The sequence below is a fragment of the Myotis lucifugus genome, unplaced genomic scaffold (genome assembly GCF_000147115.1).
Source record: "Myotis lucifugus unplaced genomic scaffold, Myoluc2.0 scaffold_14, whole genome shotgun sequence".
Taxonomy (NCBI): domain Eukaryota; kingdom Metazoa; phylum Chordata; class Mammalia; order Chiroptera; family Vespertilionidae; genus Myotis; species Myotis lucifugus.
The window spans coordinates 6,240,037-6,263,535 of NW_005871062.1; the positions used below are offsets into that span (position 1 = coordinate 6,240,037).

General features: G+C 39.5%; 1 protein-coding gene and 1 pseudogene across 3 annotated transcripts in view; one reads left to right on the forward strand and one right to left on the reverse strand.

Moving 5' to 3' along the window:
• The window catches only part of LPP (LIM domain containing preferred translocation partner in lipoma), a 655,957-nt gene that overhangs the window by 15,475 nt on the left and 616,983 nt on the right, over positions 1–23,499 (reverse strand). For all 3 annotated transcript variants that reach the window (XM_014452226.2, XM_023750563.1, XM_014452224.2), the window contains 2 exons: positions 8,571–8,749; positions 575–695 (listed from right to left, as the gene is read on the reverse strand). In XM_014452226.2, the coding sequence (XP_014307712.1) occupies positions 575–695; positions 8,571–8,749 (300 nt within the window). The remainder of the gene's footprint in view (positions 1–574; positions 696–8,570; positions 8,750–23,499) is intronic.
• Positions 6,711–6,812, forward strand: LOC111825144 (annotated as a pseudogene).

A 23,499-nucleotide genomic window follows, 5' to 3' on the forward strand; every position in this document is an offset into this window, starting at 1 on the left:
ATATTATATATTTTTCCCTGTGGCACTTTGTGCATAACTCTTCTGTAGCTCTTAGCAGTCACCTGACCTGTGGTGTAAAGTGCTCAGTCAGTTCTGGCTAACTTAATGAATCTCCATGACTTTGAACATGAAGTTCCAACCCCTCTTAAAGGAATACATTTTTATCCTCCTCCATGGGGGACAATGGTGTCTCTGCCTCACAGGAATATCAGAGCCCAAGTGAAAGATTCAGTATAGTAACAACAACAACAGCAATAACTTTTCCTACTCACTTAGCACTTTGTGATTGACAGTGTTCTTGAACATGCAATTTTGCATTTTAGTCACACACCCATGTTTGGGAAAGATAAGAATGAGTCCTTTTAATAGGTGTGGAAATAGAGAAAGAGAGAGGTCAAGTGACTTATCCAACATCACTAGCATTAAGTGCCCATGTCAGATCTAAAACCCAAGTCCTTTGAAGACAGGCACTCCGGGCTGTCCCAGATTGAATAATTTCTATGTTTATGAAAACTTGGCTCTAGTGGGCCTTTCAACGCCTGCCTTGCAAGATTTGAGGGTGCAGACCACAGACCTCACACCGGTAGCAGTGAACATGGAAATCACGATCCAGAGCCACAATTCGGACAGTCTCCTCCTGGCCGGGGGCTGGCATGATAGGCTCCTTGCACACAGAACATCGAGGGGCAAATTTCCTGAAAACAAAGAGATAATTCTGGTTAGGTATTGAGCATAGACAATGACAAAGAGGTAAAACACAAAGATTAAAATAAAAGAATAAAAGGTGTAAATTGAGAGGACATCTGATCTACCGTTCTGTGACCTTAAGCAAGTCATTTTCCTTCTTTGGTTCTGCTTCCTCAACTCTAAAATAAAGGACTTAGACTTACTGACTGTTGAGGTCCTTGTAGATCATAAATATTACGATATTGGGTGATGTGGGGGAGTGAGAGTGTGAATTGCTTTTGCATGAGAGCACCTGGGAGCTACTGGCCATTTGGTATGTGGCATGGAATTCACCTGTGAACGATTCCAAACACACACCCTGGGCAAGATCACCTGAGGGGAAAACATAAGTCCTGGAGGTCCCTACTTGTCTCTGCTATTTGATTCTAGAGTTTTGCATGTGTTCCCCAGACCTGACCAAACTGTTCTGAGCTTGATAACTTTGCCTCCTTCCCAGTTATCAGAGCCTCTTCTTTGAAATGTGTCTTGAATTCTAGGAATTAAACCTCAAATGACTATTTTTCAAAATAGCAGAGGTTAGTGAGTTTAAATACTCTTTACACCAAACTTACTATGACCAAGTCTTCATTTCTTACATTTTGCTTATGTTAAACTTTTGTTCGAAAAACAAGAAAGTTATTAAGAAGAATCAGTCCTCTATTCTTAGCCTCTGGGTTGGTCTAGATCAGTGATGGTGAAACTTTTGAGCTCGGCGTGTCAGCATTTTGAAAAACCTTAACTTAACTCTGGTGCCGTGTCACATATAGAAATTTTTTTATATTTGCAACCATAGTAAAACAAAGACATATTTTGATATTTATTTTATATATTTAAATGCCATTTAACAAAGAAAAATCAACCAAAAAAATGAGTTCGCGTGTCACCTCTGACACACGTGTCATAGGTTCGCCATCACTGGTCTAGATGGTAATCTTCAGATGTCCAGTGATCTGGACAATGAAACAATTTCTTCTCAAAGTCACTTAAGGGAATGATGTATGGCCAGGCATTGATGTACAATGACCTGATGTGGGTCCAGGTATTCATGAAGGACTGGAAAGTTCAAAAGTTTAAGTTTCCAGAATCAGTTTAACAAGTATAGAATTGCCCTAGCCAGTTTGGCTCAGTGGATAGAGCGTCAACCTGTGGACTGAAAGGTCCTGGGTTCGATTCCTGTCAAGGGCACATGACCGGGCTTCCGGCTTGGTCTCCAGTGGGGGGCATGCAGGAGGCGGCCAGTGATTCTCTCTCATCATTGATGTTTCTAAAGGGTGTCCCAAAATTCACGCAAGAATTAATTTTGATAGAAAACACAGGTTTCTAATGAAAAATTGTAAATTTTTTATTGATTCATAAAGGATACAGGATAGGGTTATGTATAAAATAGCATATCAGGTAAATGGCCTCCACGGCTTTGCTGGCACATACGCACTCTTTTGTTGAAATTTTCTATGACCGTTTTGCATAAATGTGGCTGAATTTCGTTGATACAGTGCTCAATTTCCTCCTTCAAGGTGTAGGTCGTCGTGGGCTTGTTGGCATAAACCTTAGACTTCAAAAAACCCCAAAGAAAAAAGTCCAATGGCGTTAAATCGCATGATCTGGGCGGCCAGTTCTGATCACCAAAATGGGAAATTACACGACCAGGAAATGACTCATGCAGTAATTGAATTGTTTCTCTGGCTGTATGGCATGTGGCACCGTCTTGTTGAAACCACATGTCGTCCACATCCATATCTTGCAATTTAGGCACAAAAAACTGGATTATCATGTCGTGATAGTGAGCACCATTAACTGTTATTGCCTGAGCAGCCGCATTTTCTAAGAAGAATGGTCCGATGATGCCTCTAGCCCCAAATCCGCACCAAACAGTGACATACTGTGGATGCATTTGTTTCTCAACAATCACTCGTGGATTTTCTGAACCCCAAATGCAACAATTTTGTCGATTAACCAAGCCATCAAGATGGAAATGAGCCTCATCGAAATTCAGCCACATTTATGCAAAACGGTCATGGAAAATTTCAACAAAAGAGTGCGTATGTGCCAGCAAAGCCGTGGAGGCCATTTACCTGATATGCTATTCTATACATAACCCTATACTATATCCTTTATGAATCAATAAAAAAGTTACAATTTTTCTTTAGAAACCTGTGTTTTCTATCAAAATTATTTCTTGCATGAATTTTGGGACACCCTCTATCTCCCTCTCCCTTTCCCTCTGAAATCAATCCTATATAATAAAAGGGTAATATGCAAATTGACCCTAACAGCAGAACGACTGGGAATGACTGGTCACTATGACACACAGTGACCACCAGGGGGCAGACGCTTAATGCAGGAGCTGCCCCCTGGTGGTCAGTGCACTCCCACAGGGGGAGCTCTGCTCAGCCACAAGCCAGGCTGACGGCTGCCAGCACAGCGGTGGTGGCAGGAGCCTCTCCCGCCTCCTTTGCAGCTCTAAGGATGTCCAACTGCAGCTTAGGCCTGCTCCCCGCTGGCAAGTGGACATCCCTAGAGGGCTGCCGGGATGCCAGAGGGATGTCTGATTGCCAGCTTAGGCCTGATCTCCCGGGGAGCAGGCCTAAAGCAGGTGGACATCCCTCGAGGGGTCCCAGACTGGGAGAGGGCACAGGCTGGGCTTAGGGACTCCACCGAGTGCACAAATTTTTGTGCACTGGGCCTCTAGTAAAATTATATTTAAAAAAAAAGAAAAACAAGAAAGTTAAAGATTTGTTGTTTTGTTATTCTATAATGGATTTTAGCACTTCTGAAGGGTAAGTGTACATGAACACAGAAGCACTTACACCTACATACACATATATGTACAATTTTGAGGTTAACTGTTGGTGAGGAATTTTAATATTTCTTAATATTGCTTACTATGACCAATAGCCCTAAGAATATTTTTTTTCTCATAACAGATTAATAAGAGGCAAATATCAACCACATATCCATCTGTATCTGGCATTTAGGGGTGGCATTTGTGAAGGCATGAAATGAGACATGCTTTGAAATAGGTATGAATAAGAAGTGAAAAGATAAAAAAAAGAAAAACACTGTGCAACTTTCTTTACTTGTGGTAATGGTTTTAACATTGATGATGTTAAAATTTACTTATTTGTGGTGAGACTTAAAAAGAAAAAATGATAGTAATCTATATTTTGCAGAGCACTTTATGGTTGTCGAAGCATATTTACATATATTATACTCTATATGTACATATTAATTTTCCTGGCAGCACCCATAAGGCAATCTGTATGGCTGAAATCTAAAAGACATATAAATTAAGCAGTAGATAAATTGATTGCTATGAAAGAATAATTAAAAGGATCATGGTACAACTGCAGCTGTAATCAGAGTTGTTATAATTGGTATTTTATACAAGAAGTTTATACTCAGAGGCAAAAAAAAATGCTTTGGACTATCTGGTTATTTTTGAATTTGGGTCACCAATAGTGAAATGAGAAGGCTTCTAGAATCAACTGTGAAATTTCATTTCCCCAAACCCATCTGACTATAAATTCTGTAAGGCCAGAAGTATGTCTTGCCCATCACTGTATCCAGGAGCTTTACCCAATTTCCCCCAGTGGGGTTACTTACTCCTCTAGGATATCTCATTGCATAAGTTTATTATAGTAGGAATCATTTGCATATCCTTGGGGACCACTAAATTGGGACCCTCCATAAGACAGGTTGTCTGAGTCCCCCAAGACAACCACTGTGACTGGTGCAGAGAGCAGAAATTCAGGCTATATCCAATGAAATGAAGTAGCTGCATTATTTCTCCATAAAAAAATATGTTACATGGGCCTTTATGTTCAATCTCAAGGTCCTTCCTTTTTGGAAAAGCATAAACTGTATTCTTACTGAGTAATGATTTCTTCCCACCAATTGGCCTCATTTCCATGAAGAGAAGAAGTAAAGGCAAAAGGCAGGAAGTGGTTTCTGCAGCCCCCACTGTGTTCATTGGCCAGTGTTTCAAGGACTGTTCTAAATCCCAGGTGGTCTATTTCAAGGTTCAGCTCACTGAGCAGACAATGATAATAAAAAAATATAAATTTGATAACACTTTTGATGGTTAAAATAGCTACCATTTATTGAGTGCTTATTATGTGCCAAGCCCTGTTAAGCACTTGACCTTGTTTTCTACTGACAGCAATGTTATGAGGAGCTACTTTTATCATTTCTACTTTACAGCCTCGGGAGCCAAGGCTCAGGGAGGGATGGTCTTAATCATCTTGTGTCCTGGCACATTTCTGGCAATCCACAAATGGGTGCTGAGGAAACAAACAAATGGCTCAGTGTAATATGCATGATAAGAAAGCACAGATTGTGGAATAAAGGCTCAATACAATGAAAGGGTCAGTTAAAGAAGCCTACTTTTCTGGGCTCACTGTGCTAGCATTGGGAGTACAGGAATAAACTGGGACTGCAGAAATCAGACTGGTGAGGGAGTTCTATCTATTTCTACTTGTTCTATTAATATATATATATATCCTATTATAGTGAAAAAATCATTACGGTGGTTACTATGAAAGTTTATAGATGTGTATGTCCATGCATGTGTATTTTTATCACTAGTCAGACTATGTTGAGTGTTATCTATAGCTAGTAAAGGATACAAAGAGAAATATGGGGATGGGGAGGGATTGAGATCAGAGAAAACTTCTTAGGGAAATGACAATTAAGTTGTGCCATGAAAGATGGCCATTTAGGTGAAATGGGAAAGTGTGTGTGTGTGTGTGAGTGTGTGTTGGGGATGAGGTACAGTCAGTCTCCCTGGAACTGCATTTGAGCTGTCCTCCAAAATGACATATGGGGAAGAGTTTCTATCTAATAGGCTGGAGGACTTGAGCCAAACCTGACTGCAGGTGGTTATGTAGGGGATGTCCCATTTAACAAGGCCTCGAAAACAGTATTTCACAAGCTTGTTACTCAAAGTGCAATCCAAGACCACCTGGATGATTGTCAGAAATGCAGAACCTTAGGGCCCACCCCCAACCTACTCAATTAGAGCCTGCAGCTAATAAGGTCCCTGAGTACCTGGAAGTTTGGGAAGCATTGGTTGTAAGCAGGCAAGATAAATCCTTTCTCATGGGCTTCCTGTATCTCATGGTAACCCCATCCCCAAGCTACAGCCAAGTAAGTCTTCCTTGAATGTAGAGAAGCCTTTCCTAACTCCATACCCTCATTTATTGCCTGGGCTGTCCCTTCTGCTAGGAATCTCCTAGCTTCTCATTAAAAACACTTTTGAAATGCTGCTTCCAGAAGTTGCTCAGAGCCCAGGGCCAATGAATCTCTTCTGACTCTGGCTCAAGCTTTTGCCCATGCCTATCTCCTGGATGTGAGCCCTACCAGCCCAATATCACACATATTCTGTACCCTCCTCCTGATGAGCTCCATGCTGACAGAGGCTTTTCTCTATGTATCTGTGCAATTTCAACTTAGGCAATTTCTCTCCTTGAGCACTTATTACAGGAATGAACACACAGAAACCTGTGTTTACACATTTACATTGAATTAAAATACATTTCCTAAAACCTCACAAAGAGAGACCTATTTAGAATGACCAAGAAAAAGCACCCCCCCCACTATTTGCAGAAGAAGTCTGCAATGCCCTTAAACTACCCTCTACTTAGCCTTGCCGTGCCCTCTCACCGCCACTCCCCCCCCAACTTCCCGGGTTTGATTTTTTTTGGTATATGATTTTATTGATTTTAAAGAGAGAGGAAGGGAGAGGCGAGAGAGAGAGAGAGATAGAAACACCCATGAGAGAGAAACATGGATCGGGAGGTTGAGCCCAAAACCCAGGTATGTGTTCTGGCTAGGAATGGAACCAGTGACCTCTTAGTGCCTAAGTCAACACTCAAATATTGAGCCACACAGGCTGGGTGGGGTTGGACTTGTTAGCTGTCTTGTGTTCTTGTATTTTCAAGGCTCAGAAACAGAGTTCTGTATAATTTTCTCATATTTTTCTTTGAATCGCTTCTCGGCCTTTTGGCTAAGATCAAGTGTAGTATCTGTTCTTATCAGTTTAATATTTTTCTTTGAGAAACGATTTGTGTTTTAACATACCACTGAATTAGGGGTGGTGGCAGGGAGACAGTTGGGGGCTTGAGATTTTTTTTTTTTTTTTAGTTGCTCAAGTCTGCTTTTCTGGGGCATTCAGACTCACACACTTATGTCACCAGTCGCAAGTCTCTAATTATGCTCCCCACTTCCCGAAATGAAAGATAAATGCGTAGATACAAACTTCCATTTGTCAGAATTGATTTCCTGTTTTCGAAATGAAAGATAAATGCGTAGATACAAACTTCCATTTGTCAGAATTGATTTCCTGTTTTAATTGAGGGTGTAATCTATCATTCTTTTTCAAAACATGTGTGCTCTGATTATATCTACCACTCTTTCTTGGATTAAGGTAAATCTAAGAAAGAAGAGAAGCAGTGACAGAAACATACTCCCCATTGGTTATCTTTTCAGTTCCCTTAAATAGATGCAGGGTTTTTTTTTCATGTGTAATTACAAGCTAAAAATATCAATAATGTGAAGTACAATTTATGCTGTGACTGCCCTTTCAAAGTGAGGCCTTCCTTGTCTAATTCAGGTGGAGAATTTCTGCTTTTTTTTTTTTAAATTTATTCAGCCTCACGTCTTTTGGTCAGGTTTTCACTTTCTTTGCTACTTGGAAAGCGGTCAGGAAATTCATTTTTAAACTATGAGTCTGAGGTCCCCCAACTGCTTGTGGCAAATACCTCTTGGTTGTTGACAATCAACAGAGCAGTGAAAATGAACCCACAAGACTGCACATCTGGAGGCCCTAGAACGGATAGCCACACTGGTGAGCCATACATACCTCATCTCTTTCAGAGCCTCAGACTGCCTGGAAAGCCACTGCCCCACAAACATAGTCCAGAAGGCCTCTGTGTCTACTGTCTGCAAATCACATCTAAGCTTTCATCTGGTTCCTAAAAATATGTTAACAAATGTGACCAGCTAATGACCCAACTAACAAAAGTGGTGAAATAAAAATAAGCAAAACCTAAAACCATAGAACTTTCATGAAAACCCAAGCTATCATAGAGGAAAGAGGGACCTGCAATGAAAGAATTGCGGAAGTGGGGACATATTTTTCCAGGCCCATGAGTAATTGATCTTGACCTTCAGGCTCTACTTTCTAATCCTCCTCAAAAGACTGCACAGTACTGCATTCATTAGAAAATATCCTAGGAAAGAGAAGGCCTGGGTGGGAGAAGAGGTGAGGGGAGGGTATGGATGTGTTGATGGTAGCGTTAAGCTGCTTCGATGTATGTGAGAGGCTTTCATTAGTAAGGACTGAACTATTCTCTGTGTCTTTGCCCCATAGCTTCCTATCTGTTGAGTGGCAGGATGGAGAGAGAACCCCTGGCTCAGAGAGAATTCTGGGCTGTTACAGCTGGAGACCTTAAGATAGGGTCTGGTCTAATGACCAAACCAAAGAGCTCAGAGAAATTGAGCAATTTGTTCAAAGTCACACATGTTGTTCAGGTTTAGGCTAGGGAGGGCTAGCCCAGGGTCCTGCCCCTCTCCAATACAAATCCTCTGTAGCTGAGTGAACCCCACACAAAGATGCCAGGAACAAGCCCCAGGGAAGCTGTGAAGCAGTGGACAGGCTGCCAAGACCACATGGACCACCTGATACAAATTTCTGCATTGCATGAGGAGGATCAGTAAATTCTTTTGAAGGCCCATCACATCCTGAGATCCCATAGCTCCAAGAGAAGACTGTGTGGCTCAGGTGCCAGGCAGTGAGAACAGACTCTGAGACTAGCAGGCCGGAAGCAGGAAGGGAGATTGCCTACTTGTGGAAGTCCTCAATGCAGTGGATGAGGCCGCCAGCATCCACGGTGAATGGGATCCCATCCAGGCTACGGTGGCACATCACACAGGTGAAGCAGTGAGGATGGTAGGCCTTCCCGGTGGCTCGGAGAATCCGCTCCATGATGGGCTTGGAGCACACACTGCACTGCTCCAGGGTATTCTGGAGAGAGAAAGAACAATGCTGCTGATGAGGTGGCCCCTCCACAGTGACTTACAGCACGATGGGCACTGTCACAGGACACACTGGCTTGGATGCTCACCACAGTCCGTACTTTTATAATCTCTATTCTAGAGAGAAGGAAACACAATCAGATGGATCACGTGGTTTTTCTCATGTTATAGAGTGCAGACTTCTTCTGCAAATGTCGAATTTAAAACATGTCTTCTGACTCCTCCCCTTGTCCCTTCCCACTACAGCCAGGTTGATGGCAGACTTTTAGGTAAAGGCCCGTAGAGGACATATTTCTGGCTTTCTTTCAACAGTGCGATTTTGCCATTGTAGCGCAAAGGCAGCCATAGACGTACATAAGCAAATGGGCATCATTATGTTTTAATAAAACTTTATATACAAAAGCAGGTGGTGCTCTGGATTTGACCCATGCTGTAATTTGTTGACCCCTGAACTATCCAACTCAGGTTTTCCACTGGAAGAATGCTTCACTATTACTTCTAACATTTGCTTCATCATCAAAGACCTAGTGGGGTCATCAAGAACCCTAACATTTTCCAGTGTGGTCTGTCTGGTAACAGACTCACAGAGCATGCAGGCTGCTGACCCCAGTCATAGCTCAGCACAACCAATGAGGCCAGTGATCATGAATACTTGATTCAAACATCAACTCCAGTTTAGTACTGTAAGCTCTCAATGGAAATGTTGAACCTAGAGGGGTTCAAGTTTTGAGAGATCAATTAAGAAAGTCAATTTATCTGGCTGAAAACATATACTGAGTTTTAAAAATAAATACCCTCCCCCCAAAAAGAGGATACCCTTTATTGAGTCAGGACTCTGAAAAACTGATAAAATTAGCTGTTAACTTTTCATCCTTCCCTAGAACTTCATGTGCTCTTTCCTAACAACCATGTTTCACATGTAATATGCTATATTCCAACTGAGATGTCTGGACTGAGTCACTGAGTTGACAATTTAGAATAAACCTGGGATGGGTAGCTGATGAGAAAGATGCAGAACTAGAAGGGATATGGAAATTAAGGAGTAACTGCCCTCATACCAGGAGAACCTTTAAATGGCCATTAGGCAAGAAGTACCTGTGGGTAGATAACAAATGTATTAACGTCTCAACTACAGCAATGGTCTCTGATGGGCTTCTTTATTTGCATGTTGCTTCTTTTGTAATACTTCCCTATCCCCAAAGTGACTGCCAGTTTCCTTTCCAAACCACAGATGTAACCAAATAATTTTCCTGTTAGCAAAAACTTATATGGCTCCACAATGTAAAAAGAGCTAGTTCCATATCTGACATTCAACCTCCCTTTCTAGGCTGAGTTCCTTAATGTCCTGGACTGCTTACACACACTCACACCTATGAGAAACTTCCATACTCCTGCGCATTGGCTAATTATTTGCAATTTTCCATATTGACCTTTCGAAGTATGGGTCAGAGGGCAACTTGACAGTGAAGCTTTCCTTGATGTCTTCATTTGGAATAAACTGTTTTTTTCTCTCCCCTTCCTGAGCTTTTGTGCCCACAGGGTTCACTTGTATTAAAATTATTTGCACAGATGTCTGTTTCCTCAACTAGACTGCAATTGCCTTAAGGGCTGGGACTATGTCTTAAGAATGTATTTCTCTGTCCCATATTACACCAAGTATACTACCTGAAATAAAATCAGCAGGGTGAATGTGTGCTAAAAGAATGAAGGGAGGCATATTGTTTACATCTCACCTTGCAGCACACCATTGGCCTGACTCCCCTGACTCAGGAATCTCTCCTAAGATGAATTAGTAAATTCATCACTGTCCTCTCATCAAAGCTGTGGTTGCTGGGGTTTCTGAAATTGCTCAGTATGCCTCTGGTCATAGTCTAAACTCATGGAAACTATCAACCTACCCCCTAACCCCTCCAATTTTAAAGTGGTAAAATTATAATAGCAGAAAAACGTAAGATGAAAGTCTGGAGACAATGATGGTCTGGACAATGAAGGCCTTGCTACTTTTCTATCCTGGTGATCTGAGCTAATGTGGCTGGAAACCGTCTTCCTGAGACTTGTGTTTTGTTCCTCTTGTGGGTTTTAACTTTTTAAGTTTTTTTAAGGGCAGCCTGTAATGGAGTTGAACAAACCAGAAATTGCTTGACCAGAAAATGTTATTGTTTGCATTGAGGCTTGGCTTTAAGTTTCAGCTAATTTACTTAAAACCATCATGACCTATAGAAGCACTGTTTAAAGGACAGGTAATCTGAACATTTCTTCTATAAAGGCAAAACTGTGTAAAATATGCCTAAAGTGAGACTATTGTGAAATGCCCACATATGAGAAATTAAAGGTTCCAAGAATGTAGCTGTTAGCCTAGACTAGCAAATGGTATTGGAGGACAAATTAACCTTGTCTATTCAGTTCCCTTTACTGTACTCATCTCCTTTCAGTCTTCAATTGGTCCACTAGGACCCTTAGACATATATTCTATTAGAGAAAGACTCTTACAATGTCAGAGAGGAGGGCACTGAGCATTCCTGTAGTCCAAGCCTCTGATTTCAGAGGTGAGAAAACAGACCTGGAGCCCTGATGTACTTGGACCTGGGCCATGGAGTTCAATAGGGGCAGATGTCGGACTGGCATTGTTCAGAGAGGGATCGGATGAATTCATTATGTAGCAATAGAGAGGGAAAGTTGCTAGATAAAAACTATGAGTTATCCTTCTGGCTTTGTCAACATGCAGCGTACAACCTTGGGTAAACAATTTCTTCTCTCTAGACCCCAGTTTTCTTGTCTGTAAAACAATGATTAATTTTAACTCAGCAATTTTATTTCTCTGTGCTACATCATTGTTAACAACAATAGGAAAAGGCCAATGTTTCCAACACTCGCTATATACTAGAAACAATTGGATAACCCCTCGTTTGATATGTGAAAGGAGGGTTCATGTATTAGAATTCTACACAATGTAACATCTACTCTGTCTGGAATTTCACTTGGAATTCCAGAAATTGTTGTTGGTAGAATTTCAAGCACCATAGATGATCTTTGTGTCTTCACAAAGTAGATTAAAATGAAAAGGTTAATAAATAATTTTTAAGAAAGTAAAACAAAAGAAGGTCCTCAAGCAAAAGAGTGGAAGAAGGATGTCACTAAGTACATCTACTCAAATCACATTTGTATGTGGAGTAAGCATGCCGTGATTGATCAATGGGGAGGTGGAAGGGAAGAGCCTACTCCAGCATAAGAACCTTCAAATGCAGGAATGTGTTTCATGAGCTGGCTCTGGATCAGCCTCTGCTGCTCTCCCCACAGCCTCCACCTTCCTGCTGTCATGAGCTTTCTGCCACATCTTTCATAAGCTATGTTCTACAAGCTCAGACTGATTCATATCCTTTCTTTTTTGCCTCAGGAATACCTAGTCATTCTTCAAAGTGAAGCTCAAATGTTACCTCTTCTGCACAGCCTTTCCTAATTTTCCCTCTGCTATCCTCCAAGAAAATAAGTCACTTCCTCTACACCCATAAGATTGTATAATGTTTCTCTTATGACACTGAACATAATGTACTTTATTTAATGGTATGACCAAACTGAGCCCATACCTCCCGTCCCCACCCCCCGACAAGGAGCCACAGGCATAGGTTGAGTTTCCTAGGAAGCATTCTCAAACAGAGATTTGCCCATGGGAAGTTACTGAAGAGTGTCTTTTAAATCAACACCTGTGGGAGAGTGCAGGAAGTTCCTGAGTAGAGGAGTTGAACTAAGATGCAGTTACAACAAAGGATTCTGAGGGTTCCATGGAATAGTCTGGAGCTGGAATGGCCCTGCAGAATTGTTCTTCCTTGAAACTAGGGGATAGAGAACTTACATCACTGCACCTTGAGTGAAGATGAAGTTCCCTTGAGGGTAATTAGCAGAGAAAGACTCAGCTATGAACCATCAACTGCCAACAATCCCAGCATCTGGAGGAATGAGAGCCTCAGTCCTGAAGAGGGATCTGGGCAGTGTATTACAACATCCCAACAGCAAACATGCCTTCATAGTCCATAGCACACAGTAGACAACTGGTAACCAGCTATGACATAAATACCTTATAGTTTACTCTGAATGAAGAGTCTAAATTTTATTCTTTTTAAAATAAAATCTTGACATTATTTGAAGATTTTAAGGATTTTTATAAATTGTTTTGGGCAGCTACTCCAATGAAAGTATAGTTAAAAAGAAATGATGTTATAGAATAGCAGAAAAAAGCCAAATAAAAAATTAGGTGTTAAAATGCACGGCTTTACACTCTTTTGAGATGATGGCAATATGACTGTGATTAAAAACAAAAAAGTTAAGTAAAAATAAAAATAAAATCACACAAAAAAATCTTGTACACACAACTTCCCAAAGCAACCATTTTTAGAGATACAATCTGGTTGTATCTTTTCTATCCTTGGATATTGTATAAATAACTTTTCCAATTCACAGTCAGAAGCTGGAAGAATCATCTGAATATAAATGAAGCATATAGGTAGCATAAGCATTAGCTACTAGTAGATTATAAAGAAAATAACATTTCTATAGTTTATATATTGCATAGGTATACATGTGTTCAATGTTAAGTATTTTATTTAAAGAGATATAAGTATTTGAAGATTCAGCAAACTCTAAAGTGTTGCCATTTATAAATGTTAAATTTTTCATTTCATAAAATTAAAATGTAACCTTATATTCAATCTTTATTTTTTTAAGGTAAAAAAGCAATATTGAAACAGGAAAGACTCTTGGAAAGATAAGGGTGACATCTCACATTCTAGATACAGTTTTGTTTTGTTTTTTTGGATAAGAATTAAAAAAAAAAACAGAGTTAAAGAATACCAAACCTTTAAAAATCTTTAGCGATTATTCTAGGTCAGGAATTTTCAACTTCTCTCACTTGCCTGTCTTTCCTATAATCCTTTGTTCAGGGAAATAATTTATAAAGGAGACACATACAAAAGAGCCCCAAATCACTTCTGGATGAAGAGTGTGAAAGGATGGAGCTTGTAGGGGATCCATTTTGTAAAGTTTATAAATCATGACTCTAGTCCAGTGATGGCGAACCTTTTGAGCTCGGTGTGTCAGCATTTTGAAAAACCTTAACTTAACTCTGGTGCCGTGTCACATATAGAAAATTTTTTTTATATTTGCAACCATAGTAAAACAAAGACTTATATTTTTATATTTATTTTATATATTTAAATGCCATTTAACAAAGAAAAATCAACCAAAAAAATGAGTTCGCATGTCACCTCTGACACGCGTGTCATAGGTTCGCCATCACTGCTCTAGTCTAACCATTAGATTCAAGAAATGAAGAGACAGAGGTAAAAGAGCTAGTGACAGATTTGGGGTTAGAATATAGGTCCCCAATTCTCCATACAATGGAAAATCCTTCTCCCATATCAGGCTACCCAGAATTCATATTTCAGTAGACACAGTCCACATTGCAAATATAAGGCATTCAGATTGACTACTTGCAAGTTACATGCTTACAAATCAAGGGAGGAAACATGTCCGGATCTCAAGACAGTTTGTCTACTGTTCATTTCATTGGTTCTCACAGGAGAAGACAGAAAACTCATTGTTGGATCCCCAGCATCTATAGCAGTGCCCTTGCATAAATTTGACGATCCACATATATGGGTTTGATAATTAAGCAATAAACTCTGGATAAGTACTTTATATAAAGTAGAATTATTTATTTAACCATGAAAAAATAATTCTCGAATCCAGACCTTGCCTGTCAACTATCAGGCTAAGAAACTGTAACTCTAGTGCATTTCACATTTGGGGGCGAGGAAAAGCCTCATTTACTTATTCCAGTGTGCTGAACAAATGCCGTCATTTTCCACATGAATCATGATGTAAAAAGGGTTGGGAAACACAGCTCCAGTGTAGGTGTTCCCACCAGAACAGCAGTGTGGTACAATGAAAAGAGAACAAGGTTATGATTCAGCAAACCTCCACTGAATTGCCAGTGCCATTATTTAAACTCAAATAATTATATCACCTAACTTAATTTTGGAATACAAATGTATTCCTCATTCTGGTCATCAAAAAGGCTACCTGATGATGGCAGTACTTTAGGGTTTTCTTTGCAGATGAAAACATCATTTTACTTTGATAGTTCTCCCATTGAGCGATGGTACAAAACCTCCTGACAACTCTGCCTCTCAGTGAGTCATACATTTCTTATTAAAAGTTTCCTTGCACTTTCTGCCCTGGCAGGTTGTTCAGTTGGTTGGAATGTCGTCCTGTACACCAAAAGGTGGGGGTTCAGTTCCTGTTCAGGTTGCCTGTTAGGGTGCATACAGGAGACAACCAATCGATGTTTCTCTCTCACATCTTTGTCTCTCCCCTCTCTCTCTTTCCCTCCTCTGTCTTTCTAAAAATGAATACAAAAACATATCTTTAGGTGAGAATAAAAACAAAAACTTGTTTTGCTCTTGCTCTCTCCAAGTGTCCTTCACCTACATCTAAACCTTAATGTTACTTTATACCTGTATCTGTATTTGTGTTTCAAAACAGATCAAAAATAATAACAGTAATCCTCGTGTCATCCATTCCTATCATGTTCTAATTAGAATAAAAATTCTTATTCTATAGATGAAAATTCTAATTTTTAAGATAGGAAAAATTTTTAGTCAATTTATTAGGTGCCGTTAAACCCTTAAAATGTGTATTCTTTTGATGTCATGACCCACACAAGAAAGGACAGTTATGAAACATGTAACAAAATTCAGTAAAAAAAACCCTTCAACTTTCTTGTTGTTTTTTTTTGTTCATTTCCACTAATGTTTTTGAGCCCATCTCTTTGCATCCAATGCTTATATTGCCTCAGCTTTTGATTAAATCCCCTTTAGAGAAACTTTTCACAGGCTTTCTGCTGAGCAGAGCTGCCTGCCCACTATATTTAGCATCGCAGAAAGCTAAGGAGTGGAACAAAGTGTTCAACATCCTGGCAGGTACCGAGGAAGAAAGGACAAAGCACCATCCCAGCCCTCCGAGGTTCCCAGTGTAGTGGGAGAAGTAGACACTGCTATAAATAACTGATCAGAGGCAAAGGGCACAACAAATTGCTGTTAGAGAGGCATGAGTAATGTATGATGGGAACACAGAGGAGAGAGTAATTACTTATGAATGGTGAGGAGAAGGCAATGTGGTAGCATATGATTCTGGGAACCTATTCTAAGTGGGATTTGAATTAGCTCTTGAAAAAAATGCATCACAACAGTCTTTGAAATTAATGTTGGGTTAGAAGAAGAGTCTTCATTACCTAAGTCCCAGAAATGCCTACATTGAAACAAAATTAATTTCACAGAAGCATATTTTAAGGAAATTAGTATATGGTGCAGCATTGGTGAAGGGGCACTCAACATTGCCAGAGATAAACATCTGTGTCAAACTAACACAAACAAAAACACATGTATGACTATTAAGATGGAATTTAGGAAAAAAAATTCCTTATAGGATTTTGTTTTATATGAACTAAACAAACTGAAATTAAAATTAAAACATATGTCCTAAAACCACAAGGGAAAAAAGCCAACAAAAAGGACAAAAAGATCAGGACAATTAGGTCATTTTATTTAATTTTGTGATGAGCTGCAAATCACATTCTTCACAAAGTAAATAATGCCCTGTTGTTTATTCTAAAGAACCTGAGTTGGAATTATGAGCCCAACTTTAGTAAATTTTTAAAAAATTAAATTAAATAATTTAGTTTGTCTATACCTCAAGGCTCAGAGAGATGCTCTTTTACCTTAAAATGTATAGCCCTTGTGGTATGCTAATTCTTCTAAAACACCTCTCCTGAATATCTCCTAACCCAGAAAATCTGATGGCAATGAAGGGCTGGGACTTGATGAGTGGGTCAAACCTTTGTGCCAGGAGCAAAATTGCAAGATCACAGCACTTTATTGAGACTATTATGAGAGAAAAAAAGAAAAATAAATTCCTTTCCTATTAAGCCAAGTCAGATCATAGATTTGGCTTTACAACATCTCAAGGTACAATTTGTTGGGACTTGTTAAGTTAAGAACATCTATCATATATGGCAAAAGAATTAGTGATAGATTCAAGAGACCTGGGTGTGAAAATCCAGGAATTTTCTTGACTTATCTGGCCTTGAGTTTCCTCATCTACTAAACAAGAATGAGAATGTCTACAATGCAGTATCATGAGGACTAAATAAGAGCACATATGAAAACAAATACCCCGTGTCTGGCTGTATAACAAATGTTAGTTTTGGGTAATTCTTCTTACAGATTCAGAGGGGACTAGGACATATATTTAATTAACTTGTCATTTTACTTATCGAATTGAAATACCATATTTAAGCACTACTTTTCTAATTTTTCTATTTTTTTATTCATCATGTATCATTCTATATTTTATACCTCTATTTTTTCTTTAAATGTTCTTATTGATTTTTAAAGAGAGAGGAAGGGGGGGAGAGACAGAGAGACATCGATGTGAGAGGGTAACATTGATCAGCTACCTCCTGCATGTCCCTTACCTGGTATTGAGCCTGCAACCTAAGTATGTGCCCTGACAAGGATTTATCAAACCGTCAACCTTTCCATGCATGGGATGATGTCCAACCAACTGAGCCACACCAGCTAGGGCCACATCTCTACTTTTAAAAAATAGATTATTTAAGGAATCCTCTTATGATACTCTGGGACAACTGGATAATGTCATAACAACATGGGCTAATGAATCCCTAGTAATTTTGTGGAAAAGCTGTTCTTAATTCTATGTAAACATTATTATACCTCAAACCCATAGATTTTTTAATTCTTCATAAAAGTAATTTACATGATGTTATACTCTCAAAACAAAAATTGACAGCTTGCTCTGTTAGAGTCTTTAAAGTTTACAAACAGGAACTCATTTAATCTCTACAACAATATTATAGTAGGTAGAAAGATAGAATTCTTATCCACTGAATGGTAGAATTCTTATGTCACATGACTCTAAACATGGTCAGGATTGAAACCTATGTCTTCTAAGTCCAAAGACAACTTGTCCTTGGACTTAGAAGACATAGGTACCTTCTCCTCCACACTGTCCTCCAATTGATATATTTTTCCTATATCTTTCTATCAAGTTCCATATAATGGCAATTACACTAAATGCAATTATTGATCTTCCGCAAACTGCTATGCCATAACTTTTCACAAATGCATAGTTTGCTTCAGTTTGAAAAGATTATTAAAATCATCTTGTCCGACTCTCTCACCTTATATACTGGGACACTGCATTCAGAGAAGTTGATTGCCTAATGTTATAAACTAGTCTAAGAGCTGAGTTCAGGACTCAGGTACTCTGGTTTCTATATAGTGTTCATTTCCAAACCCCATACTAGATCCTTTCTGGACCAAAACATCTCTTTGATATTTTAGCTGTGTTAGTAATAGAATATGACAACTGATGTTGATTAGTTATTAACATAAATATTTATACCAGTGAAAAATCATTAGGCTGAGTATATTTCATTACTTGGGTTTTGGTACTGTCAAAACAAAACTGTCACAAACTGATAAATATGGAGGCCCTCTGGCCAATAATTCAGAGGAGCTAATCCTATTTTCAGCTTTACTGCATGATATCTTAGGTTCAACTTCCATAATTCCTGCCACTAGAAACTTGTAAGTAGAGGTTTTTAATAGACACTCAAACCACTGTACTGAGGTCACTTTCCAGAGTCGCTGGAATTTCACAGCATCTTGAACAAAATTCCATAATCTGAGTATCAATTTTCTCATCTACACAATGTGACACTAATTATTCAGCCCTGTCTACATCCCAGAATTGGGAAAATTAAATAAGATAAATATAAAATGCACTCTTTAATAATGTAAAGAGATTAAAGATATTGTTATAAAGTCAGTTTCTCTGGGTAAAATTACTATTTCATATGAGGATTGACCTTAATTCTTGGTTCTTGAGTCTCTGACTCATCAAATGAGCCTACTTTCCTATATTGTTATTGGAAACAGACAATATGAGATGCCCACATAGACATCCACAAGACTATGCATAGTGAGTTTGGGAAAATTTGTGTTGCTGTGTTTTTGTTTTTGTTTTCTTTCCTTTTTGTTGTTTTGTTTTCAACAGATACTTTTTCTGTTATATTTTTCTTTGGTTTACATACTGGAACACCTAATAAGAGATGGAGTAGTCACATTCATTCATTTAGAGTGCATACAGAGAAGTCTCATGGAACATATAGTTTGGTGCAGAAATACTTGGCAGGGTCTTGACTTAACTATAATCAAGGCCCAACTAAGCACCATCTTGACAATGCTTAATCATGATATCTTCAATTAGAGTATACAGGAGGCTCCAGTGGGTAAAACGGCTTACCTTTGGGTCACACTGCTAACTTCAGCATTGTTTTAAACTAGAATTGTTGAAATAAATGTTTGTTGAGACCCTGCATGGTATAGTGACAAGGAGAAACAACCATAAGCCAAGGGTTGTTCTCTTGTCTTGTGAAGACAAGCCACTGGGAATGATGCCTGAGCAAAGCCTTTGCTTTGCTTCTCTGGCCTAAATTCCTTTGCCTATACAATAAGAGACTTAAGTTAATAGACTTCTTGGTCCCTTGAAGCTCTGTGATTGACTTAGGAACAGAACAGAAGTTTGAATAGGGTGGGGCTCTTTGTCTTGTTCACTGTTTCACCCCTAGAGTTCACTCATCAATGACTGGAACATAGAAGAGCTAAATAAAGATTTTATTTAAGTAAATAAATGAATGACTGGGAACGAATGGTCAAAAGAGTCATCCAATAACACCTACTCCCATACACATACCCTAAATTTCATCATCTTCTTCAGATGGCCTGTTACCACCCTATTTAATTGGTCCCTTCTCCTGATCCAGATTCTATCTCTTTACCCTGTTATTGCTTTCATAGTCCTTATCACTATCTGATATCACCTCTTGCACTCAGTTGTTGACATGTTTATTGCTTATCTCCTCACCAGTCTGTTTGAGACACTACTGCATTCACAGCCTCTGGAGCAGTGTTTAACACAAAACAGGCACTTAACAAGTATTTGTTGAATGAAAAATGCAAATGACATCCGACTGCCCAACAAAATTCCCTTCCAATTCTTGGGTTCTTTGATTCTATTGCAGCAAGAGTACATTTGTCCAAATTAAAAAATGTAGTGCTACACTTTTTTTTTATCCTTATCTGAGGACATGCTTATAGATTTTAGAGAGGGGGGAAGGAAAGAGAAGCAGCGATGTGAGAGAAAAACATCATACCTGCCCCTACCTGGGATCAAACCCCCAAACCTAGGTACATGCCCTGACCAGGAATTAAACCTGTAACTCTTCATTGTACTGGATGACACTCCAACCAACTGAGTTACACCAGCCAGGGCAGTGTTACAAATTTTGCTAAATGATCTGAAGTTAATCACACAACATAGGTAGGCCAATGCTCTTCATCCAGGGGCAAAACCTAAACCAAGGGTTTAAGCAATGATGATTTAGCTACGTGTATACATAGCAATGACTGACTGCCTGCACATTTCAAATCACAATTAAATCCATTGTGAGTCATCCATTAGAATCAAGATCTGCAAGCAGAGACTAGAAATGTTCCCAACACCATTTTGCTCACACGTCGGTTCCATTCAGAGTTGTGTGAAACTCAAGCTCTGGCAAGATGTTTATTTCTACCTGGCTTTAGGAATTGCAATTATTTCCTAAATTATAGCAAGCCACGAGTGGTCTGAGCCAAACAAGTAGGGTCACAGAAGGTCTTTCCTTGTGTTTCTGGGGATGACAGAAAAGCTTGTTTGAACCAAACTTGATCCTCTTTCAGAAGAAAGGGAAAACTTTAAGCTTTTAACTCCTGGGAGTGGCAAAGAGAAGAGCCAGAGGGTCATGAGTTAACTTCGATTCTATACAGATCAGTTGAACAGATTTGGCAATGACTTGGCTTCGGTTGAAAACAAGCCCTTGTAATTAAACTTCTGCCAGATGCAGACAAAAGACAGCACCAAAGCTTAGAAGTGCCATAAAGACATGCCAGCATCATGCTGCCACTGTGTAGTTTTTCTTTGGAGCACAGCACAGTTGATGTGCACAAACACTGGCTCTGGAACCCATTCACAAGACCGTAACTTTCTGCAGCACATAAAGGGAAGTAGAAGAGATTTGCTCTCCTTAGACTGTATCTTGGCTGTGAAATATTTTCTGACACTGGAAATAAAATAATTCCATGTTTTGGTTCCTCTGACCACCCCAGCATGCCCAAAGTGTTTTAAATTAAGTAGGTTTGAAAGGCACAGACAACAAGTACAGGGTTTTCCATCCTGTAGCTGCTGAAAGACAAAGGGGACAGAAAATCCAGATGTTTTCTCTTTGCTGCTGCTAAAGGGTGGTAGGACTAATTCTTTCACTGTCTCTGGAATGCAAATTTTCTGTCACAGTTTAGCAGTCTTTTTTGGATTTCATCACAGTGAACTAACACTTTCCTAGATTCCAAGACCTCCAGAGAACCAGATGGAGGATAGGATTTGGGAAAAAAAGAACCCACACTACTTGAAAAAGGTATGAATTTCTCACTCTGTATCCAGCCAAAAGCTCTGAAAAGTAGAAGAGTGAAATCACTTAGGTTTGTTCAAATGCATGCCATCCTAGCGTTGTTTGTGGTGGGTAAAAAATAAAAAAAAATCTAAAGTGATTTGATGGTTTAGAGTCTGCGTTCAGTTTAAGCTAGGAAGCAAACTTTCACAGGGATGATATGTTTACTATCAAAGGCAGGGAAGATTGTAGATGGAAAGATTACTCAAGAAGAGCATTCTATCTATATGCCTGTGTGCTAAATCCAGTGACTGCTCCCCAGTGCCAGACTCTAACTTGACACTCAAGGCTCTTCAGGATATCGCCTTACTTCCTCTTTCCACGAACCTATCCCATCATTCCCCCAACACAGTCCTCACTCTTATCTACCCAAACAATTTAACACTTCATGCTTGTACTTGCAGGCCTTTTCTTCCACTCTTGCCTCTGCCTTGCACAGTTTTTCTAAACAACTTAGATGGCTCAACTCTTTTAGGATCCAGGGCATTTGAATGTACCACCTTTATTGGTCATTTCCCTACTCTTCTGTTCTTTCACAGCACTGTCCATAGGTTCATTATAGCAGGGAGCCTGTGTATAATGTTACCTCTTTATATACTATGAGAAATGCTATGACAAAGTACATGTTCCAAGATGATATCACCTATTCCATCCCACATGCTCTTCTTCCAACGTGATCCTGACAGTCCACCAGGAAATGGGGGCCTGGGAGGACATTTGTAATGGCTGCTCAATGGAATGTGGTAGAGGTGATATTATATGATTCCTGATGCCACTTTACAATGTGATATGGTTTTCTTGAGACATATACATTTGAAGCCCTGAGTTGCCATGTTAGAAGTTGAGTTATCCTGATGCTGCCAAGATAGAGAACCTCCAAATTTTAGCTAGGTATATGGCTGCCAAGAAAAAAATATTATATCTTCCCTGAAGCTAAGTTGAGCCATGAGACTGAGTTCCAGTCAAAGGGTTTAAGTTAGAATATAGGTGACCTCAGAGAAAAGGGGTTTGACCTCAGTCCACTGGAATGAAGGAGCAGCCAACTTGGACCCCTTAATAGAAGTCCCATGCTGAGCATGGCAGAGGAATACAGGAGACAGGGTCCTAGCCTACTACTCATTGCCCTGGATTTCCTACTTCCTTCAGTGAGAGAGAAATTAACATTGTCTCCTTTCATCACTATTCCAGTCCTCTGTCACTCCATCTGAACCTAAGTCTAATGAATACCCTTGTTTCGTGATTCAAGTCCAGTTATGTCCCTTCTCTGTGCCTCAGTTTTCTTATTTATGTAGCAAAGAGGTGGGATTAGGTGATACTTAAGGTCCATTTCAAGTCATGCATTCTCTATGACTGAATGAGACATGTCATAAGGAAAAGATTCTGAATTGAAAGTAGGATCTTGAAGAGATATCTTCACTCCCATGTTCATTGCAGCGCTAATCACAATAGCCATAATATGGAAACAACCCAAGTGATAACTGGCAGGCAAATGAATAAGGAAAATGTGTATATCTACAATGGAATATAAGCTAGTCTTAAACAAATAAGGAAATCCTGCCATTCACAACAACATGGATGAAATGGGAAGACATATGCTAAGTGAAATAAGTCAGTCAGAGAAGGACAGATATTCATGATTACATAAGGTGTCTAAAATGGTCAAATTCATATAAGCAGAGACTGTGATAGTGGTTTCCAGGAACACAGGGGAGAGGGAAATGGGGACTTGCTATTAATGGGTATCAAGCTTCAGCTATGCCAGATGAGTAAGTTCTAGAGCTCTGCTCTATAACAACCACAGCTAACAATGTGGTATTGTGCATTTGAATTTTTTTAAGAGGCAGATCTCATGTTGTGTTCTTATCACAAAAACAAAACAAAACAAAAATGGACACTCTGCCCTGACCGGTTTGGCTCAGTGGATAGAGCGTCGGCCTGCGGACTGAAGGGTCCCAGGTTCGATTCCGGTCAAAGGCATGTACCTTGGTTGCGGGCACATCCCCAGTGGGGGGCGTGCAGGAGGCAGCTGATCAATGGTTCTCTCTCATCGATGTTTCTAACTCTCTATCCCTCTCCCCTCCTCTCTGTGGAAAAATCAATAAAAAATATATATTTTTAAA